Raw genomic sequence first — 24,018 nt, 5'->3', positions numbered from 1 at the left:
TGGAGGGACGGGACAGGTTTTTTTGGTATACGAGTGACCACCCACAACTGGGCCTGCTCTTCCTTACTGGCGAGATCAGGAGGAAAAAGGATGATTCCTGCAGGAGCTGACCTTCTTCCCCTGGTTCTTTCTTTGGTCTCACCTGTCCAGGTGTTTAGCATGGGGCCCAGCATATGGCAGATGCCCAGTCAAGACCGGCCATCATGATGACGAAGCTGCAACCGAGTCTCCTGGCAAGGGCGGAAGAGGCTGTTGCTTTTTGGCACAAGTTTGGAGGTCATCAGGCATTTATAAAGAAAAAGTTTATTTTCATCACAGGAAGCACACAGACTATATACAGTACACACCAACAGAAGTAAAAAAAAAAAAAGTGCATTCTGCATCTTCTACTGCAAATTCACAGTACAAAAGATACTGCCTTTTAAATATATAATATAAAAAAAACAAGAAGAAAAACAATATAATAAAAAAAAATCATTGATATCATAACACAACACACTGGAACCCACTGGCGGCTTCTGACAACCAAAGGGCAGCCCATCTTGTGGAGCTCCTGATGGCGGTCTGTACCTGCATTTTGTTGCAAAGAGCTCAGGATACCAGTAGAGAGGGAAACAGGGGGGGCCTAGGTGGTAATAAAAACTCTACTGAACAGGAGTACAGTTGCGTGATGGGGGGAACAGGGGAGGGGCTGGGCTGCGGTCCAGGGGGAGCCTGGACCGCGCCACCCCCCCACCGGCTGGCCAGCAAACCAATCCCGTTCTTTCCTCGCTTACTACGGACCGGGCCGTAGCTGAAACCGTGCCCGCCTTGCCAACAGAAACCGCCAGCGCCGTTTCTAGCAACGCTCCTGGCCTGGCTGCGGGCAGGTGCGAGAAGCCGCACAACAGACCAGCACAAGCACGGGGCAGGCAAGCTCCAGCCCTAAAAACGCCAACCACCACTGACGAGGCAAAGTATCCAATCACAGAAGGCGAGAGCTTAACGGTTGCCCATAAATACATAGTATTTGTAAACTATTATTAAGGCACTCGATTGTAAAACAATAATTACAGTGTCAGGAAGGAGGCAGGGAGGGAGCGGCCATCTCCGTGAGCAGCGCGGCCGACAGAAAGGACAGCAGAGGACCGGGGGTCTGGTTCTAAGACTCCTGCTAAGAGACCGACACAGGCCGGGGCTGCAGCACCCACTGCAAGACAAAGACGAGGTGGTCACATCCACACCCACCGAGGGCAGCACCGCACTGCGTCGCTCCAGACCGTTCAAGGGGACCCGCTTCATAGCTCGGGTGACACAGTGTGCGTGTACGTGAGGGAGGAGGGATGCACGTGATGCTCTGATTCAAGTGATAGACAGACAGATTCAAATATATATATTTGTGCAGAGTGAACTCATACACATACGTATTCAACTGCAGAGCAGACAATAAAAAGACCAAGGAGCTGAGCACGGGGGTCCATAAGTACCTTCATTTGGCATGCCGCGTCGGGGAGACGCTGGGGGTGGGACAGCAGCCGGTGACCCTGCACCACGCTGTCCCGATGTCACAAATCTCCTGCCCGCCTGGCTCCCCTGCCGGAGGTGAAGGGGCGGCCGTCACTGTGCCGGCCGCGTGGGGGCGGGGAAGCCCTGCCGGGTGGCGAGCCAGAGCAGGGTTCTGGGAAATGTGTTCTGGCACCAAGCGTTTCCAGCCAACAGACAGCAAGTCGCTCTTCGGACACTTTGGGTGAGGTTACTCACATGCTCTCGACTACATGACAGCATTTCCTCTCACTAGGGAGCAGGGGCCCCAGGGGAGCAGGGGATCCATCAGCCTCCTGGGATGGCACCTGTGCACAGTGCCGACGTACAGGGTTGTCCTGACGATGTTAATTCTATGGCCTCTTTGGCTCCATCCCAGGCATCCTCTGGGCTTATCCAGGAGGGAAAAGGCTTTAGAAAGGGCTGGAATGCTTTTTAGCTGGAGAGGGTGGGATGGAGCGGAAGGGAGCTGGACAGAGTAACCTGCTCGCCTGATGGACCGGGTACCTCCAACCCAGCAGAGAGCTGTCTGGCAGCCGAGAGGCTGGCACTGGCGCCTGCACTGAGACCAAGGAGGCAGGTGAGACTGGGGGCAAGAACCTTGTTGTCAAGAAGTTCATGGAATGATGCACATTGCTCCAAGGCCCTGAAGTAGCTACAAGGCAAAGACATGGAAATCGGCAAGGTCAGGTCCCGATCAAGGGCAGCACGGTTTCCCCTCTCTCTGTGACCACCTCTCCTCTTCGACACAACAAAACTTGATGAGAAGACCTCCCTGTATCGTTGCAAGAGGAAGACCTAGAGGAGTTCGCTCTAATTTTGGCATGCCACGTGAATGAGAGTGCAAGGGAGGGAAAGGTGAGGTGGAAGAGGAAATGCAGCTGAATTCACAGGGTACTGAGCTTATTTAGAAAGCTTTTGTTCTTGCCTAGTTCGACAAAGGCATTCCACGAAGATGGCGGTCACCAAAATCAGTGACTTTCACAGCATAAACCACTGCCGCCTCCATTCGGAATCTCCCCCATCTGCTAAGCTTACAGGTGAAGCACTGGTCAAGATGTGGCACAGCTTATGGCTTTTCAGAGACCGGTATGAATCTGTCTTTGCCAAGGTGTCTCCAAGCCTGGGAGAATGCTCTTGTCTTGTTAGTGTAACATTTAAAATAGCAATCTGCCATATGTTTGTGTGCCACTGATCTGGGTCTCAGAGAAAAGCCTTCACCCTCTTCTCCAGGCTACAGTGTCATCCATCAAGAATGCTTCATTTTGCTCTGATGATGGGCACCTGGGCCCTGGTCTGTTTAGATACCGATAGACTAGCTCCCGACAGCGAATGGATAACTTTGCCAAAAGCCAGAGACCCACTAGTACTCGTAATCCTCCTCCCACCCTTTAACTAGATAAGAAAAATTATGGCTTTCAAAATTAAGGTCTTCAAAACTGTATCATACCCAGGCATGGTTAAAAAACCAACATAAGCCTGGCATCATCAAATTTAAAGAATTATTTTGACACAAAAGTTGATCCACCACATGAAATTTAATTTGGCAAAACACTGAACCTGATATATATTTTTTGAGACTGTGCTCTTGTTGGCTGAGAGAGAGGAGGAAACCCAACTGGGTTTTCCGCAATAAGTGGATAATCACCTTTTAAGCTGATTTCAGTTGACAGTGGTGGGAAAAAAATTCCGATAGGGTAAAATAACGTATACTTTAATAAAAAAAAATAAGGCCAGGGAGAAAAAGTTTCCGGAGAGAGGGTTTTTGCAAAAACTCTACCCACTAGCTGAAATACGGACTAGCCTTCTTCCTGCAGACCCTGCCTGGGCTACTCTTGGGGGCCCGGTTCTGACCAACGTAAGAGGGCGACTCATTTGCCCACGTTTGGAATTTGGCTGGCCCTTGAAGGATTTCTAGTTTCACTGGCCAGGGCTCGGCGAAAGTTTTCTATAAAGAGCCTGATCGCAAGGTAGCTAGCTTAGGCTTTGCAGGCTACATGGTCTCTGTCGCCTATTTGTTAATTTTTTGATAATCCCTTAAAACTATAAAAAACAATCTTAGCTCTTGGGGCCATACACCATGGTTTGCTGACCCCTGAATTAAACTTAACAGACCTCTTCTCTCTCTCCAAAATATTTTAACATCCTGTCTTGCTGGCCAACATCAGAGGAGTCCCTCCACTCAAGATCCTTAGAGGGACTACTCCCAGGGACACTCAGGACCACATGCTGTCCTGCCCACTGGGAAGAGCCGCAGAGAAACAGGAAGCAGCGTTCTCACCGCAAGAAGGGGCGACTGTAAACACCTGCCAGGGCTTCCCCCAGTCCCACTTCTCAGAGAAGCTGCTGCTAAGTTGTTCCTTGAGAGTGACTGAGCGTTCCTCACTGCTGAAATCTCCTTTTCCTCCCCAAACGTGAGTACATGTGACCAAATGAACCTGAGTGCTGGGGCTCCTGACGGGGTGACCCACATCTCAGAATCCCCGGCCCCGCCAGACACTTGAGTCCCTACGAACCACAACACGACCGCATTGGGTTCCGCAGCAGATAAGACTCAATGATACTTTGTGGGTCCTTCTCCCCAGATGGGGGACAACTGGAGACTGACCTTTAGCAACAAACTGAGGACCCCACACACATTTCCCCCCACCTCACCCCAGGGCCGGCCAGACACACGTCACTCAGCTGTGACAACACGCCAGGACAGGCAAGTCAGCTGCTCAGAGGACCTCCACTCACCCTGGAGTTGGTCTGACAGCAGCATTCGCGCCTTCATGTCACTTTAACTAGCAGTGTTTGGCGCAGGCACCTTAAAAGTCTTAATACTTTTTGGGGTCCTGACAACCGCACAACAGAAAGTTCTCTTTCGGAAAAATCTTTTCTGACACAGCATTTTTCCCTGGAATGAGCCTTGGTCATTATCGGAGTTTAAAAATAAAAAGCAGAGCAGGATCAGAGGTAGGACTTCTACTGCCATCCAGGAGTTTTCCCAGAAGGGCCTGAATGAGCTAGGACACGTGCCGTGGTGGCGATGCCAATGCCACAGCTATTCCTTTGCAGGTTGTGCCGGAGGATGTTTTGTTTTTTGGCTGTGTTGGGTCTTCATTGCTGTGCACGGGATTTCTCTAGTTGTGGCGAGCAGGGGCTGCTCTTCACTGCGGTGAGCGGGCTTCTTATTGTCGTGGCTTCTCTTGTTGCAGAGCGTGAGCTCTATGAGCGCAGGCTCGGTAGTTGTGGCGCACGGGCTTAGTTGCTCTGCGGCATGTGGGGTCTTCCCGGGCCAGGGCTCGAACCCGTGTCCCCTGCATTGGCAGGCGGATTCTTAACCACTGCATCACCAGGGAAGCCCCGTGCCAGAGGATTTTTGATGTGTGTGCATCACTGTATAAATGCTCTTCTTAACACACGAGAAGCACCCGGAACACCTCATTTGGAGTCAGAGTCTACTGGTCAACAGCTGCTGGTTCCCCCAGGCCACAAAACCAATGCTCCCCTTTCTTCTTGTGCTGTATGTTAGGTATTGTTGTTTCTTCTTCTCCCCTTTGCCGCAAGAGGGGAGGAAAAGTAAGGATAACGCCAATTATTTAAAGGAAATCAAGACAGAAGGGGTGGACCAAAATCCACAGTGAAACAAAAGGAGGGATCACAGAAGTCCAAACGCAGCCAAAGGCGGGTCAGCTTTTGCTCATCCACGAAGGGCTTTTCAAGTTTTCCGGGGCAGATTTCCCTGATGGTTTAGAGGTTGCAGTTGGGGTCCTGGGGGCCACTGGGGGCTCATGCAAGAAGGAAGACTCGCTCAACCTGGCATCCTGGGAGTCAGCCACGGTGGACACGTCGGCCTCACTGGACAGGTCCTCCGTCGAGAGGTTGAGGCTCCCGAGCTTGGCGAGGGAGTGAGAGCGCTTGAGCGGGGACGAGACCGTGAGGCCCGCCAGCCGGAGCCGGGTCTCGATCTCCTGCGTGCGCTGCTTCACCAACCCGGGCTTCCCACGGACGCTGTGGATGCTGTCGCTGCTTGAGCTCCGGGTCAGGTTGGAGCTCATGGAGGATGAGGTCGGGGTGTAGCAGATGGTCTTCAGGAAGTCTTTTGAGAAGTGACTGGTGTGGTCTGGGCGGCAGAGGAAGAGCGGGGGGCTCTTCAGTGGGGCTCCTTCTGACGGAGGGGGGCCAGCCTCGGGCTTCTCGTCGCCCTGGGCCTGGCCAGGCAGAGCCGGGTCCTGGCTCTCCTCGGGGATGCTGGCCTCCAGCCTGCTGGCGGGGCCATCCTTGCAGGGGGCCGCCAGGTCGGCCGGCGTGCCCTTCAGCCTCTCTAGTTCTTTGGTGTGCTTGCGGACCAAGCCCGCCTTCTGCAGCTGGATGATGGATTCCTGGTGCTGCATCAGGTAGCTGTTGGCTGTCGGTTTCTCGGCTTCTTTACTGAACAGGAGCCGCAGGTCCTTGGCTGGCTTCGGATCTTTCTTGGGTGGCGAGTCGTCCTTCGCTACTTCCATGTTGGGAGCGTTCTTAACACAGTGAGAATTCTTCAAAAGGAGGGACTTTGGTAGGACTTTGTGAGTCTCTCTGGAAGGTTCCAAAAGGCTGGCTGGTAGCTCTGGGGCAGCCCCAGCCCCAGGGCTACTGATGTCTGGCCTCCTCGAGCCTGCTGGTGGTAGGCATGGGGGAGTTTCGGTTGGGCCAGAGGACAGTTTCTCTGAAGCTCGGGACCTGCTGGCCACATGGGCCATGGGGGAAGACGTGAGGTGGGGCAGGAAGGTGGGCTGGGTGCAGATGGCGGGAGCACCGGGGTTCTTGCATCGCTCCCCGAAGGCCTCGGGAATCCCGCTGACTGCAGGGTACATGCAGTCGGCGCAGGATTTGTAGGAAGGCTTCACTTTGTTAAGGATCCCAAAGATCGCATCGTGCTGAAAAGGACAAGAACATCGTGAGGGCGTGACGCAAGCCTAAGCCCGAAAAGTACAAGAAGGGCAGGAGGCAGGGCTGGGGCAGGCACTGGGCTGGCAGTGCTCTCACTTCAGCTGGGGCTGGGATACGGCCCTCTCGGAACCCATATGACCGTGACTAATGCAGGTTAGGGATGAGTTAGAGACACTGAATCGAACTTCCCGGAAGCTACGAGCCCACAGTCCTGGGCAAACCTTCGGCCACACGGCCAGGAGCAGGGCCTCCAAGGGCCTCCCTTCTCAACTCCGCCTCCGCCACTTGCACCAAATGACCCTCTCCAGCCTCTGGTGTTGCCTGGAAACCAGAGTGACTTCGCCTCACCCTTTCCCCTCACGGCCTCGTGAGAATTAGTGAAATAACATTTCTGGCACAGTAGCTGTGTCTCCCTTTCAGAAAGGGTCTGGAGTCTGCAGCCTGAAGACAGCACCCTTCCTGTCTGGCACAACAGAGCATGGCTCAAGGAACCACCATCTAACTGTGCTCTTCACAGAGAGGTGGCCAAAGGCAGAAACGGTTCGGGAAAGACTCTAATACAGACCCAAACACGGGTGCCCACGACCCCGAGGAGGGGGCCAGGCAGAGGTGGGTTTCATACACCAGTGGAAAGCACGTTTGCACCACTTCCCAAGAAACGCCCTGCCTCTGGTCACTGGGGGTCTCTGCGAGCTCAACGTGGGCCTCTCCATCCCGCCCTCCTCCTGATGGGCAGGCCAAGCCCTCACTCCCTCATGCGCCCATCGAAAGGCACCAGGGCTGCTCCTCTGGGCCAAGACCCAGCCGAGAACCGCAGAAGTGGAGGCAAGAGGGTGACTCTCTTCCCTCGCGAGTTGTTTCACTGTGAGACTCCTGAGGCGGTTGAAAACCAAGCCTTCTTGGCAAAAGGTTTCTCCCTGCCCCTCTGTTGTGTCAGGGACCCGTACCATCCTGTGTGGCAGCCCGAGGTCCCCGCAAGCTAAGGAGTCAGGGTCCGGTCCAGTCCTGGAGGAGTCAATGGGAAACCCAGCCCCGATTCCTGGAGGCTTGCAAGGGGGCGTGTGGAGAGCGCCTGGTGGGGCAGGTAGGGGGCCAGGTCTCCTGCAGGACCCTATCCTGGTCAGGATTCCTGGGGCTGGTTTCCAGGTCGACCAGTGGGGCTTGGTCACCCCTGTGGTGAGGACCGAACACAGACATTTTCCTGAAGCTTTGACCAAAGTGTCTATATGTTTGTTTCTTCTAAAACCTTTAGAATCTAACGTCCTAAACCGTGGTAAAATCTACCACGGTGGGAGCACCTTTCAGAGCTCATGGGGAGACAAGGGAGGAGGGAATTCATTCATCCAGCTCCTACTTAGGGAGCACGCCTGTCCTGTGCCAGGCCTTGCACTGGGCGCAGGGGCTACGAGCAAGACAGTCCCTGCCCGCCGAGGGCCCTGTCTCTGGATGCCTCCTAAGCTGTGCATTTCGGTCCCTGTCCCATCCTCTGAGCCACCCCCATCTCAGATGCCTGGCTTCCATCTCACCCCATCAGTCTGCCTGCAGACCACTGCCAGAGGGGCCTTGTCACCAACCACCTAACGCCCTCCCATGCTTCCCAGCGCCCTGGGAGGACACGCGCAGGGCCCTGCCATCATGCCCCAAGGCCCCGCGTGCCCGGCCACCTGTCCAGCTGCGCCTCAGCCACTGCCCCTCAGCCAGGCCAAGCTTTCCACCCTCAGGGGCCTGGGCCCAGAAGATTCTCCTCCTGGCTCTCTGCGCGGCCAGCTCCGTCTCATCCCCTCCCCTCCCACCTTACCCGTGTCACCACACCGAGCACCACCTGTATGTTTTCTTTGTTACATCCTTACATGTTTACCTCCCATCTCCCTGTAAGACCACGTGTGCTGAACTACCTTACAGCTGTACCCCCTCACCAATCTGGCCCCGGAGTTAATAAACACAACTTGAACAAGTGAATGGATGCCTGTCTCTAGGTCCTAGTCCCTAGATAATGTCACCCATCCACACTCTGGCCAGAAAAGGAAGGCTGGGTCCTTCGTTTATCTTCTTATCCAGGCTTCTCTCGTGGTCCCCATTCTACGACTCACAGCTACGTCATCTCGGACCAACCGAGGTACCACTGTCCCGGACAGAGAGGTTTTATATCATCTATCTTGATGGGCATTTGCTCTTTAAAGGGAAGGTGAGCGGTGAGGGAAATTCGAGAGTAATTACTATTCAGTTTGGAATCTGGGTCCTGATTTGGAGTACGGGAGATTTAACTTCCCAGTTTTGTTTGCATTATAACGTGATGATGGCGAACTCTCTGTACAAGGGGATGCCTCTATCTGCCTCCCCAGTGCTCTTACTAGAGAATCACAGCTGGCCCAGGAGGTGGGTGGTCAGGCCATGGGAAATGAAGCTTCCTGCCCCCGGGCCAGGGCGAGCCAGCAGCAGAGCAGAGGGCAGAACCCAAGACCAGGCAACAGAGGACGTCCCTCCACAAAACCAGCCTCCACGCGTGGGCCACTTGGAGGAGGAAAAAGGCTGGAGGAATTCTTGATTTTCTGAGCAAGTGGCAGGTTGAGGCAAAAGCCCTGTTGCAAATAACCCACGAAGTATGAGAGCTACAAGGGACTGCTGGAGTTAATTAAGCATTAGAGTCTGAGTTGCAAGGCTAGATACTTGATGATGTCGGCTTTTCCAAGGTGGCAGCGGTGTTATGGTTATAGGTTATAAACGGAAGCGTTTGGGATGGAAACGACAGATCTGGGATTTGATTTGTTTCAGGAGAATCCAGGGTATGGGAACGAGGATGGGGGTGAGACGAAAGGAAGAAAAGCCATACACTGGTAAAGGCTGAAGCTGAGTGAGAAGTTATATGTTTTGTGGGGTTTTTTTGGCCATGGCTTGTGGCATGCGGGATCTTAATTCCCTGACCAGGGATCGAACCCGGGCCCCCTGCAGTGGAAGCGCGGAGTCCCAACCACCGGACCGCCAGGAAATTCCCATAAGTTATATGTTTTATGTTTTACATAAGAAAAAAGGAAAGACTTTGAAACTCTGCCTCGGACGTGAATGAGGCACCGGGGTGAAGAGGGCGTGGGGGATGGTCACCATTCCCCAGGGGTCCCGGGTCCTCGTCGTCTACCATCCCCGTCGGCCTGCAGAATCGCACGGAAAGCCACCCACTGAGCTGGCAGAGGCAGCTGTTGCGGGGCTGCCCCCGGGGCAGAAATGGCGTGCGTGCCGCCACCCCCTCGCGGCCCCAGGCCTACCTCGAAGTCGTCCGGGCAGCTCCTCTTGCTGTTGTTGTTATTTAGGTTTTCCCAATTCAGCAGGTTATCGAGCTCAGTAACAGGCTGCCCCCACTTCCCTGCTCCCGGGGCCTCCTCCCTTTCCATCTCCTCCACCTGCGGCGACGCGCCACCCCGGGCGTGGGGGCTCCCAAACTCTGGTTTCTTCTTCACTTCCTTCTCACAGAGTCCAGGACCTCCTGGGGCGTGTCCGGCCGGCTTGGATGCCTCTGCCGGCTGAGCGGCTTCTTCCAGCAGAGCATCCCTCTCCAGATCCTCCAGGGGGACCCAGCCGCCCGTCTCGTCTCTGGGGCAGTGCAACAGGGGGTCTGAGAGTCGCCGGAGACAGCAGGGGAGAGCGGGTCCCCCCGGGGTCCCGCTGCCCGGGAACCCAGGCTGGGCGGCGGCGTCCAGGCAGGGCGGCTGGGCTTCCGGGCTGCCGTCCAGGGTCTCCGGCAGGAAGTCCCCAGGCCCCGCTGGGTCATCCACAGGCTGCTGGCGCCACAGCTTGTTGTGCCGTTGTTTGCTGGGGAAGGAAGGCAGAGGAAGGTCAGCAGACGCCAGTGCCCAAGGGTCCTGGGAGGAAGGGGGTGGGGAGCCAGCAAGGGGCAGTCCAAGGCCCGGGTGGACACCAGGGGCTCACCTGGGTAAAGCCTCTCTCGGTTCATTGACCCCCAAGAAATTCGAGAATGATGGAAATAGCCTTAGGACCCTAAGTCATCATGGCTCCCGTACATATGGCATCCCGCACGTATGACCCATGTGGGATCACGTAAACAACTTTGTCATGTGATAAGGATATCGCAGACATGGGAAGGGGGTCTGGACCTGGAATCCTATCATGATCCTAGTGTCCCAGCTCTCCTGGCGAACCTGGTCATGCCACGGATGTTCCGTCTCTGTTTCCCCATCTGTCAAATAAGAAACCCCATCCTCTCCTACTTACGTCGTAGGGAAGTAACGCGGATCAAAGTAGAGAGTCGATAAAGACTTATACACACTAACGCGACCATGTAAACACGTAATGCACCTGAATAAAGCTGCGGAGATGCCAGAAAATTGGAAATATTTGTGTAGGTCAGAGAGATTACAGGTCAGTTTTTAAAATAAGTCTTCTAATGCTGTGTTATTACTTTTATGACACATTTCTTAAACGTGAGGGTTAAAAAAAAAAAAAGAAGAAAGAGGCTCAGAGTGAAATCAGGTAAGTGAGTCGCCTCCATTAACCTCAGAGGATCACCAACATCCAGGGTGGCGACGGTTAAGAGGAGAAAGAAGTAAACATAGAAGGACGTGCAAACTAAGGGTTTGCTGTTGCTCTTCAATGCGAGGGAGCAACACGGTCATTCACGGCCATCTGCTCTGTGTGCACGTTCCGCGCAAGGCCAAGTGGGCCCGCAGACGGGGCTATAATTCAAGGTCAGTGCTGTGCTGCTGTGAACCTGGCCTGGCAACCCCTGGTGGGCCTGCAAACCCCTGATGGCAGCAAATGACTGAAGGGCTACCGGAGGCGAGAGCAGAATGTGCCCCTTCCTCCTCCCCCGCTGTCCCCCTCGGCCCTGCCTGAGCACCTGTCCAGCTGCTCTCTGGTTGACAGTGAAGGAGTCCAGAGATGTCCGGAGCTGTTCTCCAGACCCGCCAGTTGCTTCCCCAAACGTGGCCAAGAAGCTGGTGGACTTAGCCTGTGGCCTCCTCACAACACCAGGCAGAAACAACCCAGCGAGGCCTTGGACAGATTGAACAGAAAAGGAACAGGGGCAAAGTGAGTCCCTAAGTCCAGCAGCGATCCACCTGGGGTCACTGGGGGACCCCTCCATGGGGGCAGGATCACTTTGCACGGGAGCCCCAGAGGCTGACAGACCCGGGCGTGCCCCCCGATCCCTGGGCCACCCACTGGCTGTGTGACATGGGACACCTTAACCTCCAGCGTCAGTTCCTTACTCCTTACTCCTTACTCCTTACTCCCCACAGGGGATCCCCTGTCCTCTGCAGACCTTTTTCATGGTGGGGTGGGTGGGTGGAGGTGGTGGGTAGAGAATTACAAAGCAGCTATGTCATCACTGACCGTGAGCCGGGTCTAGCAAAGCAGCTGCACGGTGCTCGTGGAAATTTTACAACAATCCTATCGGGGGATTAGTTCTTAACTCGTCAGAGGAGACTGAGGCGGGGGTGGGGGGGAAGATTGATGAGCTTCCCCTGAGCTACCAGCTCGTCAGCGGTGGGCCCAGGGCTGCCTCTGCAGTCCCTGGAGCTGCCCTGCGGTGAAGCCTGGCACGGGCTTGGCACAGAGCAGGTGCTCAGGAAACGGGGCAGCCCCGGGCCGAGACTCACACGGAGTCCTGCCTTGGATTAGAAGCCGTGCCCTGCTCCCTCCAACTGAAAAACAGCTTTACATGCCAACACAATAAGCACAGATCCCTCCTGGAAACCACTAATCAAACCCCAAACAATCGTTGTTTTTCTCAAACCAGCTCCCCCCAACCCCAAGAGGCAGGATTTTGGCTGTGGAAGCCACCGCTGGGCCAAACGGGAGCACGGCTGGGATGTGGCCGGCAGCCCCGGCCGGCTGGGCGGCAGGGCTTCCGGAGCTCGGCTCTGCCAATTCTTCTCTGCAGACAGGCACCCACCTGGCGTCCAAGATGCCTTCATACTCAGACAGCTGCCTCATAAAGCCCGCGTTGGGGCGTGTGATGCTGCGTTTTTGCTTCACGTAGTTGTAGGCTTTCTCCAGGGGCCAGCCAAATTCCTTCATCGCGTAGGCTATGACCGTGGAAGCAGAGCGACTGACGCCCATTTTGCAATGTACCAGGCACTTGGAGTGGTTCTTCCTGCAGCCGCGGGGGTGGGGGGAGAAGACAAAAGTTGATACAACTGCATTCTCTCAGGCCTGGCACAATGGATCTTTTTTTTTTAAACCCTGAAGTTATCTCATTGCCCAAACCCTCTGAGGTCCTGATGTTTAGGCAGCAGACGTCCACACACCCTCAGTAGGAAATAACTTCACTTCAAAATCAATTAGCATACAATGGGAAATCAAGATCAATCTGGCCTGGCCGGGCCAAGTTTTGCAGGGAGAAAGCTCCCCATTCGGGCGCCTTCCCAGGTGGCTGGGATCGGCCGGGAGACCAGAGCCCCTCAGGCATGAAGCAACTGGGCAGCAAAAGGGGTATTTGCACAAGCTACTCACTCAGCTGCTAGAGCAGATGGAGACAGGGAGCAGGTTACTGTAGAGAAACAGGGTCAGCGAACTGAAAGCCACCGGGCCCCTGGCAGAGAGAGTGCCTCGGCAGACAGGAGAGTCAAGGAGCCAGCGTGAGCCCGCAGCACTTGACTTGGCCACCAGAGAAAGAAGCCAAAGGAAACAGATGGGCCGATAGGCTTTTTGTAGGGAGACGCTACCAGCCCAGGCGAGGCTGATTTAACAGACATGGCAAGGCCAGGAACACTGTTGCTCTAGCTGTCGCCTGCTCACAAAGGTGAGGGGCACCAGGCTAGGGAGGGCTGCACCCGTGAAAGTTTATTTGTACAGGAGGTAGGCCGGCCAGCCTGCCTGTTTACATTAGAAGCAGCACACCTGCTCGGCGGGAGCAGGCTCATTTCCTATACCCCAAGCTTAAAGTTCATCCTCAAACCTCAGGGGTTTTTTTGGACTGCCAAAGTCTATCCCCCAGGAACCCAGGGGAACTAAGATTTGGTCCTACATCATGGAGCTTTGACCTGGGTGCAAAGCAGAAGAGGAAGTGTCTCTTGAGAGCATCTCAAAGAGTTGTCTCTTTCTGGTCCTGACTTCAGTGAGGACAAAAGACACGTGACAGCAGTGACAGGCTCGGGGCAGTGGGGACCTCTGATGGTCCATCCCATTCTACGTGAACAGGAGTCACACTAACTCAGGTGGAGGTGGGCCACAGCTCAGGCATCTGCCCGAGTAGATTTCTGAGTAGATTTCTCCAGGGAAGCAGCCCCAAAGGTGCTCTGAGTCATGTACGATCCGCCCGCCCTCCTCTCTCCTCTGGCTCTGTGACTCCCCACGCACAGAGCTCCCAAGAGTGTCCGCTTGGTACAGGGGCCTTGCCTGCAGCCAGGGCTAATGACGAAACGGGGGTCAAATGTCACGGCAGGCGAAAGAGAACGAGCTCATCTGGGGACCCCTGGAGAAGATCAGTGACTTGGCCCTTTCGATGCTTGGGGTCCAGCACTCTAAAACCAGAGGCCCATCAGACGTCACAGGCCCCTCAAGCCAGGAGGCAGCTGTGTCTGGGGTCACCATTAATGTCTGCCCACCCTGCGGCTGCCGGTCAGCTTCTTCCCCAGCCTGGTTTCTCTGACTTCTCCGCCCACTTACTTTGCTTTGTTTATAAAATGGTACGCCTCGTTCCAGTGGGCGAGGAGGTCTGTGGTCTCTTCATCATAGACTCGGATGTTATGATACGCAAATAAGCCAGGGAAAAAATTATCTATTTCTCTAGTGACGTTTAAAATGTAGTCAACACTGCAATGAGAAAAAAAAAAAAAAGAACAAATTGGAGAATCAGAATGTGTATCGACAAAAACCAAAGTAACGACAAACTGAGCAGAGAAAAAATTAAATACACATTTATAAAGGGTCTGTGTTTTTATGGCAGGACTTCATAGTGGTGGTCTTTGGGGTTTTTTTGGTATCTTCTAAATACCCTCTACATGATGAGAATACATTATATTTATGATAAAAAACAAATTTCTGCCTAAAAGACTTATAAAAAGAAAGCTCCACCCAAAGCATTGCTGAGCAACGTTGATTCTGGAAAGTAATCACACGTATCCCCCAAATACATTTCTTAACTCCTTTGAAGTTTCAAAATTCGTAACTCTTATGAGTATACAGAGGCTTTTAAAAAAATAAAATAAAATCAGGGCTTCCCTGGTGGTGCAGTGGTTGAGAGTCCGCCTGCCGATGCAGGGGACGCGGGTTCGTGCCCCGGTCCGGGAGGATCCCACATGCCGCGGAGCGGCTGGGCCCGTGAGCCATGGCCGCTGAGCCTGCGCGTCCAGAGCCTGTGCTCCGCAATGGGAGAGGCCACAACAGCGTGAGGCCCGGGAGAGGCCACAACAGTGAGAGGCCCGCGTACAGCAAAAGAAAAATAAATAAATAAATAAAACCAACGTCTCCACTTTTAAGTAGTTAAAAAGCTGAATGTATCCATCCATTTTTTATGTCCTTGGGAACTGCCTTAACTCCTTTTTGAAACAAGGCAGGCTGTAAATAAATAAATAGTTGGGAGGGTCTGCTAACCCAGCTAACTCAGGTTCTATAGTTCTCTAACCTTAATACTTACATTCCTGGAAGACCAACATAACTTCAGGAGTTTGAAAACACCTCAAATAGATTTCATAAGAGCAATACTTATAAATGCTTTGGAAAAAAAAGAAAAACCTTTAAAATCATTTATTTATTCCCAGCAAGATAAAGCATGGACAGCATCACCCTATACTTTAAGATCACTTTCTCTTGAAAGAACGCATCTTAACCAGTAGTTCTAAACATATATTTTAAGATTTTGTTTAGTCTTGACTTTTAAATGCAGTAATTCAAGAATGCCATCATGTCAGACCCACAGGATGGTGATTTTGTGGCTGTGTTGTTTTTTTAAAAAATGTCCAGACATCTGTTCTTGAAGGTCTAGGTTTAAGCATTTTTTATCCCTGCTGCCGAGTCTTTCTCAGATTGAGACAGGCATGTGTTTCTGGCCAACGCCGAGCATTTAGCTGCAAGATTCCCACCAGGCTCAAAAGTACAACCACAGAGAGAACCAGGAGTGGTCCGGGGAGCAGGGTTGCTGACTGGCCCACCGGTAAGTGTGTCCACACTGGTGCTCTCAGCATCTCTGCAGGGCAGGGGGGAGGCGGGGGGCTCGTGGCCGCATCAGCACCCAGGCTGTCCTATACTATTTGAGGGTGATTTATAATCATTCTCCCTGACACACACATTTCTAAACCCCAGTAAAATCTAAAACCCATGAATTATTCAGGAGATGGCATTCTGAAGCACATCTGTTTAGCTATGCAAATCAGGATGGCAGCTGCTTTGGAGACTGGGGTGGGCAATTCCAGGCAGGCAGGCAGCGCCAGGGCTCGGCTTCGAATGGACGGCTGAGCTGAGTGTTTCTAAGCTGCCTGGAAGGATGAGGGAAGACAAGGGGAGCAGACTCACCCTGAGCCCTGCAGTTCCTCCAGATTGGATGCATTCCATTCAGAGCCCTGGGGGACAGATCACACAAACCCCCGTGAGTGTCACACGTCAGCCTCAGAGCTGCTTACGGGATGCACGGTGTGCGCTAGCCCTGACGGTGATGGCTATCTCATGGGCCCCCGAACTCAGAGGCCGATAAGAGAGCTGATACAAAGAGGCTGAGATCAGAGCAGGTTCCCCAGGAGTTCGTGGCACTGTCAGGGAAAGGGGCTGGTCGAGGAAACCCTGCCCCCTCTCATCACTCCCTTTCCTAAGACTCCAGCAGGGTCCTGTCACCAGAGGCAGTGACCTCTGACCTCCCACGCGGGAGAGGGCGCTTTCACATACCACTGATTAGAGCAGGAATTGGTTTACCTTTTCTGGGAAGTATTTGGCAATATTAAAAAAGTTCCCACCCTCTGACCTAGAAATTCCACTTACAAAAAGCTACCCCGAGGAAACACCCAGAATTCACAGAGGTATATGTACAAGGATATTTACGGTTATTTATAACAAAACAGCAGAAACCACCCAAAGGTCCGACAAGAAGAGATCATATGATGGAGCCGTTAAAATAAATCATACTTTTGGAGGATATTTAATGACACAGGGAAGTACCACATAACGAAAAAAAATTTTTTAAAGCAGGATACAAAACTATATAATCAAACAGTACAGTTCTTTCCTTTTCTTTCTCTTTCTTTTTTAAGAAGCTATAAATGCATTAAAAAAAAAAACCCATTAGATAGAAAAACAAACATACCAAAGTGTTACCAGTGACTGCCTCTGGATTTGTGAAATTGAGAATGCTTTTAAATTTTCTTCCTTCAACTTATATTTCCTAACTTTCTGTAACATGTTTTAACTTCATACTTTAAAAATGGTATTTAAAAAAAAACCAAAACCCCCCATTTCTGAGCAGGCAAAGAACACAGAAGGGAAAAACCAAGAAAAAAACACCACTTTGCTCTTAGGAAATGCAATCGACACAGAGTCACAAACAGCAAAAGCACCCTCTTGGTCTCCCTATAAGCTTCCTTTCCCGAGAGGGTGGACGGCTCCAGATGCAGGGGCTGCAGGGGCCCCGATGGAGCTGGCAGCATGTGGGCACTAGCTGGATTTTCATATTGGAGGGAGAGGCTCAAACATAAAAATTCCTTTAGTATCTCTCATGGAAAAAGTGACATAAAGCACCAAACCACACTGAAAAAATAACAAAAGCTCTGCTAAGCCTGTGAGCATCCTCTTGCCGTGATCACCACCTAGTGGAGAGACGGGCCGAGGCGCCTTCAGTTCTGTGTCCACCAGGGAAAACAATCAACTTCCCAGAGAGGATTTAGAGCCGGGGCTGCTTTCAAGATTCAGGCTTCAAATCCACACATCTATACACATTTAAGTATATATACACTGAACATTTATAGATCTATGTATATAGATCAATATATATATAAATGCGTTAAATATATATTTAATACGTTAAATATGTACCACGACATACACATTTGGGGAACTACTGATTACTTCCTACAGGCAGAAAACACAGTCGTTCATGCCTTTGGCAGCAAATACACGTCCTCGACTTTCCAAGGATGTGATTCCTGCTCGAACGATGGGTACCATTTTTGAGTGCCTATGGAGACCGCACTCAGTGCTTTAAATATGTACTAACTTAATCCTCATATTCATCCCCTGAGGTACAGGGTGAAGGAAAGGAGAGGCCAAGAGACTTGCCCCCGGGCACCTGGCTGGTCAGGCTGGGGAGTGGGAACCTGCTGGGTGGGTCCGGTTTCCATCGCACCGTGCTGCCTCACTAACTAGTAGTGTGCCTTCCTCTATAACCCCCTGACTTTGAAAACTTGCCAGCTGCCTTCTATGGAGACTTACGGCTTTAAGAAAATCTGACTGAGGGACGGAGTGAAGAGAGGGATGTGCAGGCCCCGCCAGCCGTGTCAGCAGGGCCTGCTGCCTCCACGGGCCCTGGGAGCAGGGCAGGGGGCAGCTTGGGGACAAGCGGGGGTGTGGGGGAGGGATGCTGCGTTTCAGGCGTTTGGTCTGTCTCCTCTGCTGTTTCTCATGTCTCGGGACGAGGAGGCATAATTCTGGGGTTAGGCGCGGGTGTTCCCTTTAGTAACTGGGGTTTTTTTAGTTCGCAGACCATCTGGAGGGGGTTTCTGTTAGTGACCGATGAAGGTGGAGGGTGGTGTGCATCTGAAAACGGTTGCCAGCCAGAGAGCTTTCAAACAACTCCCCACAGCTCAGCTGGGAGCTGCAGTGCAAACATCTGGCTCTCGAGCAAACCCGTAGGCTGCAGGCCAGAGAAAAGGGGTCAAGAGGGGAGTTCCCGTAAAAGTCAGGACGGAGGCTCCAGGAACTCAAGTTTCTCCCCCTCTATGACGTGCTGCAAACTCCAAACAAATCAAGGTCTGATTTACGTTTCCCAAACCAGACCCTGCCGTGCGCTGTGCCTCTTACGAGATAAAGGTGGTCGAAGATGAGGGAGGGCTTGTCCATCTGTCCCAAGATAAGGAGCATCTCGTTGTCTATGAATTCCTTGAATTCTTTCAAGTTACAGTTCATCTGTTTCTCTAATTCATTACGGATCTGTGGAGTGGAAAATATTAGGAAAGGGGGTTTGTTTAAAAAAAACAAAAACAAAAAACAGTTTCTCCAAAGAAGTAATAAAGTCACAACATGAACTATGACTGTTTTCAAAAGTGTTTTTTGGGCTTTTTTCAGAGTAAGCACATGTGCACTTAAACACGCTGCACACACGCGTGGGTGGTGGGAATGCAGGCTACTCGGCCTCAATGTGAACCTGACTATGGGACGTTTATTATTTGAAAGAAGGAATTTGATTCCCTTGGGATCTTTTCTACTGAGTTGAAAAAACTTACGCTTTTCCAGTTATCAAATCTATCACCGTGAAAACGTAAAATCCATTTCACCTTGCTTTGGAAGGTATCACGATAGAGTTTATTATGTATTAATTCACAAAAAGATTGTACGTGACTTTTATAAATGGCAATTTCAACCTCTTAGATCTACTTAGTTTAAGCTGTGACTACAATTCATTGCATTCCTTGGACAAAGGGCAACAGAAAAAAGAAAAAAGTAATCGAGAAAAATATTAAAAGGCAGTTTCATCTTGCTTTGGAAGGTATCACAATAGGATTTTTTTACATGCACTAATTAATAAAGAGATTGTATATGGCTTTTTAAAAAGGCAACTTCAACCTCTTAGATCTACCCGACCTAGGCTGTGCTAGGGCAACAGGACACAGGGATGCCCATGACCTCCGGCCCACCCAGCAGGGAAGCGCTCTTACTTCCTTGGACGTCACGTTCTCCAGGTCCTGACTCATCATGATGCTCCGGAGTTTGGCTTTGATGAGACGCTCCGTCCTCTCCCCTTCAGTTGGCCTGGAGAGAAATCACATTCAGGAAAGCGCAGAGCCATGGGAAGCCACATGAAGCCACGGGAAGCCTGCGGTCGGCGTTCACAGAAACCCCAGCTGCTCCCGGGCTACACGGAACACGGCTTGGGCACATTCTCAGCAAGAAGGGGAGAGGGACAGGGAAGTCGCCCAGGGGCCACCAGAGAGGACGGCAGACCAAGGGGGCAAACAGTGGTTGGGAAGCGGACTCGTCCTGCGGGTCTGGAGAGCCTCAGCCTCTCAGAGCCGGATGCTGGAACTGCCATGCGACATCCCCATGGCCCAGACCCCCTAGACTCTGCTGAGGACATCACTGTGTCTTCAGGTAGCCCATGGCCCCAGCTGCATCCGGCTCCTGTTACCTCCTTACACGCTTACACGGAACCAAAATCTATGTGTTTCCCTGCAACTTCTACGCATCAGCCTGGTTCTAACCCTGGGGCCACACGGACCGCGACAATCCTTCTTGTACGTCACGCCCCTTCATATGTTCAAAGGCATGTATCCTATCCAATGCTCTCGTAGTTTCCTTGAGGCCTCATACTACGTGGCTCCCGGTCCTCCCCACATTCAGGGGGTCCCCCTCGGTCCACAGCCTTCCTACGTGTGGTGTCCCCAAGGAACATGATGCTCTGGGGAGGAGGGTCCCAACCAGGAGAGAAGGAGAGAGCGGCTCCCTCCTTCTGGAACTAGAGTTAATGGAGCGTGGCCTCGGGCCACGTGGGGCAGCGCTGCCGCCTCAGAGCCGGCCGCCCTCGGCCTGCCTTCGTGCAGTTGTGTTTTGGGACCCAAGGAACCGGATATCACATTCATCACACTCTTATAAGCAGAGTAAGAGGCTTTGGAAATCAAGACTTTGGACCTGAGGAGGAGGGACCAGGGCACCGGTACAGGGAAGCTGATGAACGTTACGGAGCTGCTCCCCAGAAATGCATTCACACCCGAATTTGTCTATCATTTTAAAAGGCGGTGGCGGGGGGCGGTGGTCAGACCCTTCCCCAGCCAAAGACACCCACGGGCTGCAGGTCAGGAACCCCTGCGTGGGATGCTGGTTCTGGAAGACAATGGGGCTGTGACACCGTGCAGACTCGGGGTCAGGGGGCAGGCTCGGGGTTGGGGACCGGGACGGGGACGGAGGCGCCGCACTCGCACTCACTTGTCCGCGAACAGGGCGGGGGAGTCGGGCCTCGTGGACTCCAGGTCCTGCATGGCGTTCCACTCGTTGATGCAGCTCTGCTCGGAGCCAATGCAGCTCTCGTAGTAGGAGGCCCAGAGCAGCGCCACGCCCCCGGGGAAGTAGTTGTGCCTGCGTGCCACCTCGCAGGCCTTGTGGAGGACCTGCAGGGCAGACCTGGGGTGAGGAGGGGAAGAGGGTCAGGCCCGGGAGGCACGAGGGGAGCTGGGCTGGAGTCGCTCTTACATCTGAGGTTACGAGGGGGACACGTGGCCGCCAGGTACCACCGCGGGTCTCTGGGACACAGGCACCGACCCCAAGAGCAGAGACGGCGCCTGTCACCATCCCCAACGAGGAAAGGACAAAACTTTCTAACTCTCCCAATCGGGCAGGCTCCCAGGTCACTTTACATCCGCCAATGAACTCCCAGGAACTGAGATTCACTTCTGAGGCTGTGGTTACCTTGAATGTGGGACCCGCAATGCAGCCGAGCAGCTAGAAGGAAAGCATCCTCAACATGCAGCAGAGATATGTGACTGCATTCCCAGTCACTTAATTTCTAGCTCCCTCCCATCAATGTTATAACAGCTTAGATGCTTAGATTGCGTAAGGAAATGAGACACTCACAAGAACTAACTGCAGAAGAAGTTCTGGGAGGCAGAGTCGGGCAGGAGAAACAGTACTGAAAACGTATACGTTGGTAACAGCTAATTTACTTATCCTTTGTTTACTTCTTTTTACAAAAATATGGGCTGAGTATTTCTCATTGAATGGGGTGAATCAGGTATCAGTGAAGGGTGGATGAGCGAGGCCTTGGATGGAAAAGTTATCAGAGAACCAATGGCTCAACCACAGCGTAAAAACCACTGCAACCCACTTCACTTTCCCCAGTGGTCCACATCTGTCCTAGCTCTAGACTGGGGGAGGGAAGAAACTTGAGCTGAATATTTACGAAATTTTATTCTCGTTCTGAAGTTTTGGAAAAACCCATGGGCCTGTTTTTTGACTCGCTCGTAGAGAAAGAGATAACAAATTATCCAGGGCCATAAAGGAACATCTGGGACGTCTAGAGAACGATGAGTTCGTGATTTCCCCCCAAATGATCCTGAACTGACTGCAGGAACAGAAGACGTAAAAACGAAGCAACGATGTTAGCGCGTGGCCCATGGCAGGATCCTGCATCACTCTCACTGTTCTGGAGAAAAGAGTAATTATTTTGAAACACAGGGCAGAATTCTTCTCATCAGAGGCCACTGGCTTTCTCCTGAGTCTTTTCCAGATTATCTGAGGGAGACTGCTGTGTGGAGTCCGCTGTATGAGTGGTCTGTGCGGCCCTCCAAGGATGAGGAGGCTCTAGAGTGTGTATCGGGTTCAGAGAAGGTCTGGAAGTTGAACGCAGTCTTCACCCACAGCTACCTCACCCCCCATGCAGGTGTCCAGGGAGGCCCTACCCTGCCCTGGCCCCTGCACCCTGCAGTAGGTAACCCACAGCCCGGCACCCACCCCTCAGTATAACATAGGACTCTGCTCTGGGTTTATGGCCACCTCCCTCACCAGACTTTAAACTCCAGGAGGACAGGAATTATGTCCGTTTTATGCCTCTGCAGATGCTCAATGCCTAGCAGAGCACTGCTGTTGCCCTCATGGAGCAAACTGATCACCCTCGGTGCGCCAGGGACAAGGGACCAGTGAATTTATGCTAAAATGACATTTTGTCAGCAGGGACGGCAGAAACATAAAAACAAGGTACCTCCAACAACAAAAAGACCAAACAACCCAATTAAGAGCTGGCCAAAGGACTTGCATAGACATTTCTTCAAAGAAGATATACAAAATGGCCAATCAGCACATGAAAAGATGCTCCAGGCTAATGAATTAGGGAAATGAAAACCAAAACCGTGAGATACCACCTCATACCCATAAGGATGGCTATTATGAAAAAAAAAAGCAAAGAGTAACAAGTGTTGACTAGAATGTGGAGAAACTGGAACCCCTGTGCATTGCTGGTGCAGCTGCTACAGAAAACAGTCTGGTGGTCCCTCAAAAGGTTAGACACAAAATTACCACATGATCTAGAAATTCCAAAAGATCTGAAAGCAGGGACTCAATCAGATACTCTGTCCACCAATGTGCACAGTCGCCAAAAGGTAGAAATAACCCAAATGTCCATCAGGAGATGAATGGATGAAAGCAGTACCTCCATACAATGAATGTATTGCTCAGCCTTAAGGAGGAAGGAAGTATTAAACACGGATGAACCCTGAAAGCATTATGCTGAGTGACAGAAGCCAGACACCAAAGGGCCAATACTGTATGATTCCACTTATATGAGGGACCTAGAATAGGCAAAGTCCTAGGGAGAGAGTAGAAAAGAGGTTACCAGGGGCTGGGGGAGGGGGCAATAGGGAATTGCTGTTTAATAAGCACAGAGTTTCTGTTTGGAATGATGAAAAAGTTCTGGAAATGGATAGTGGTGATGGTGTACAATACTGTGAATGTACTTAATATCACTGAATTGTGTCCTTAAAATGGTAAATTTTGTTATTTATAATATATAATAATTTATAAATTTATAATATATAAATAATTTATTGATATATATAATATAATAATATACATATTTTTTGCCACACACACACAAAATAAACATACCTAAATGTGCTTCTAAGTAGGTGGGGGTTTTTTATTTGTGCTGTCAGCTAGGGAAGTATTTCTAAGGAGTTAAAAGTCCCTAAAACCACACTTACCACATGGCCTGGACAGACACGGGCTTGAAGATGTGCATCCTTCCTGCCGTGCTGACGCTGAATCCACTGAGAATGAAAAACAAAGGACAGTGTGGTGAGAAGTCAGACCCTCCGACCACATCCCTGCCAGACGGTGGGGGGGACAGCCCGTCGTGGACACCCTGAGGACAAGTGTGTCTCACGCTGTGTGATGAGGGACCACAGGCCACAGAGACAAGGGCAAATGCCAAAAGCCAAAAGCCAAAAAAAAAAAAAAGATAGGTTCTTAAATCCGGAAGACTGGCTTTTAACCCAGCAATACAAAGTCAGCCCAAAACTAAAAGCCCAGCAAAGGGTGTGAGGCAGCAGCGGCACTGGACACCATCTTGCTTCACCTGCCTGCACTGTCCCATCCCACCCCCTACCTCCTGTCCCCCACACTCCATCTGTGTCTTTCATACTTGCATAAGAAATACATTAGTGGAAGACAGAAGTTTAAAAAGGAAAAATGTAAACCATAAGCCCATGTCGTCAATAAATCTAATTTTTATCTTTCCCTCTCAGTTCTATCTACAAGGCAACGTAACTTCTACTGTTGGAATTCAAGTAGAGATAATTTCCTCTCCTGCTTCTTCCTACTCGTGACAGTACCTGAGTATTTCCCCCCAGAATCCGGACGGCCCCCTGGCCCTGGTCTACCTGCCCAGGCCCACCTGGATGATTCCTCCTCTGCAGCCCCCCAAATGGCATCTCAAACACTGTTGCA

At 51.9% G+C, this 24,018-nt stretch overlaps 1 protein-coding gene across 7 annotated transcripts in view; it reads right to left on the bottom strand.

The window, feature by feature from the left end:
- Nucleotides 1-285: 285 nt before the first annotated feature.
- Nucleotides 286-24,018, bottom strand: part of SSH1 (slingshot protein phosphatase 1) — a 62,222-nt gene continuing 38,489 nt past the window's right edge. For all 7 annotated transcript variants that reach the window (XM_073790235.1, XM_073790237.1, XM_033837084.2 and 4 more), the window contains 9 exons: nt 23,274-23,339; nt 20,509-20,703; nt 19,245-19,338; nt 18,391-18,519; nt 15,901-15,947; nt 14,056-14,202; nt 12,341-12,541; nt 9,696-10,239; nt 286-6,422 (listed from right to left, as the gene is read on the bottom strand). In XM_073790235.1, coding sequence (XP_073646336.1) covers nt 5,196-6,422; nt 9,696-10,239; nt 12,341-12,541; nt 14,056-14,202; nt 15,901-15,947; nt 18,391-18,519; nt 19,245-19,338; nt 20,509-20,703; nt 23,274-23,339 — 2,650 coding nt within the window. In that variant the 3' untranslated portion in view covers nt 286-5,195. The remainder of the gene's footprint in view (nt 6,423-9,695; nt 10,240-12,340; nt 12,542-14,055; nt 14,203-15,900; nt 15,948-18,390; nt 18,520-19,244; nt 19,339-20,508; nt 20,704-23,273; nt 23,340-24,018) is intronic.

The sequence above is a fragment of the Tursiops truncatus genome, chromosome 13 (genome assembly GCF_011762595.2).
Source record: "Tursiops truncatus isolate mTurTru1 chromosome 13, mTurTru1.mat.Y, whole genome shotgun sequence".
Classification (NCBI taxonomy): domain Eukaryota; kingdom Metazoa; phylum Chordata; class Mammalia; order Artiodactyla; family Delphinidae; genus Tursiops; species Tursiops truncatus.
Note: the sequence above shows the minus strand (reverse complement) of the source record. Positions and strands in the feature narration are given on the sequence as shown.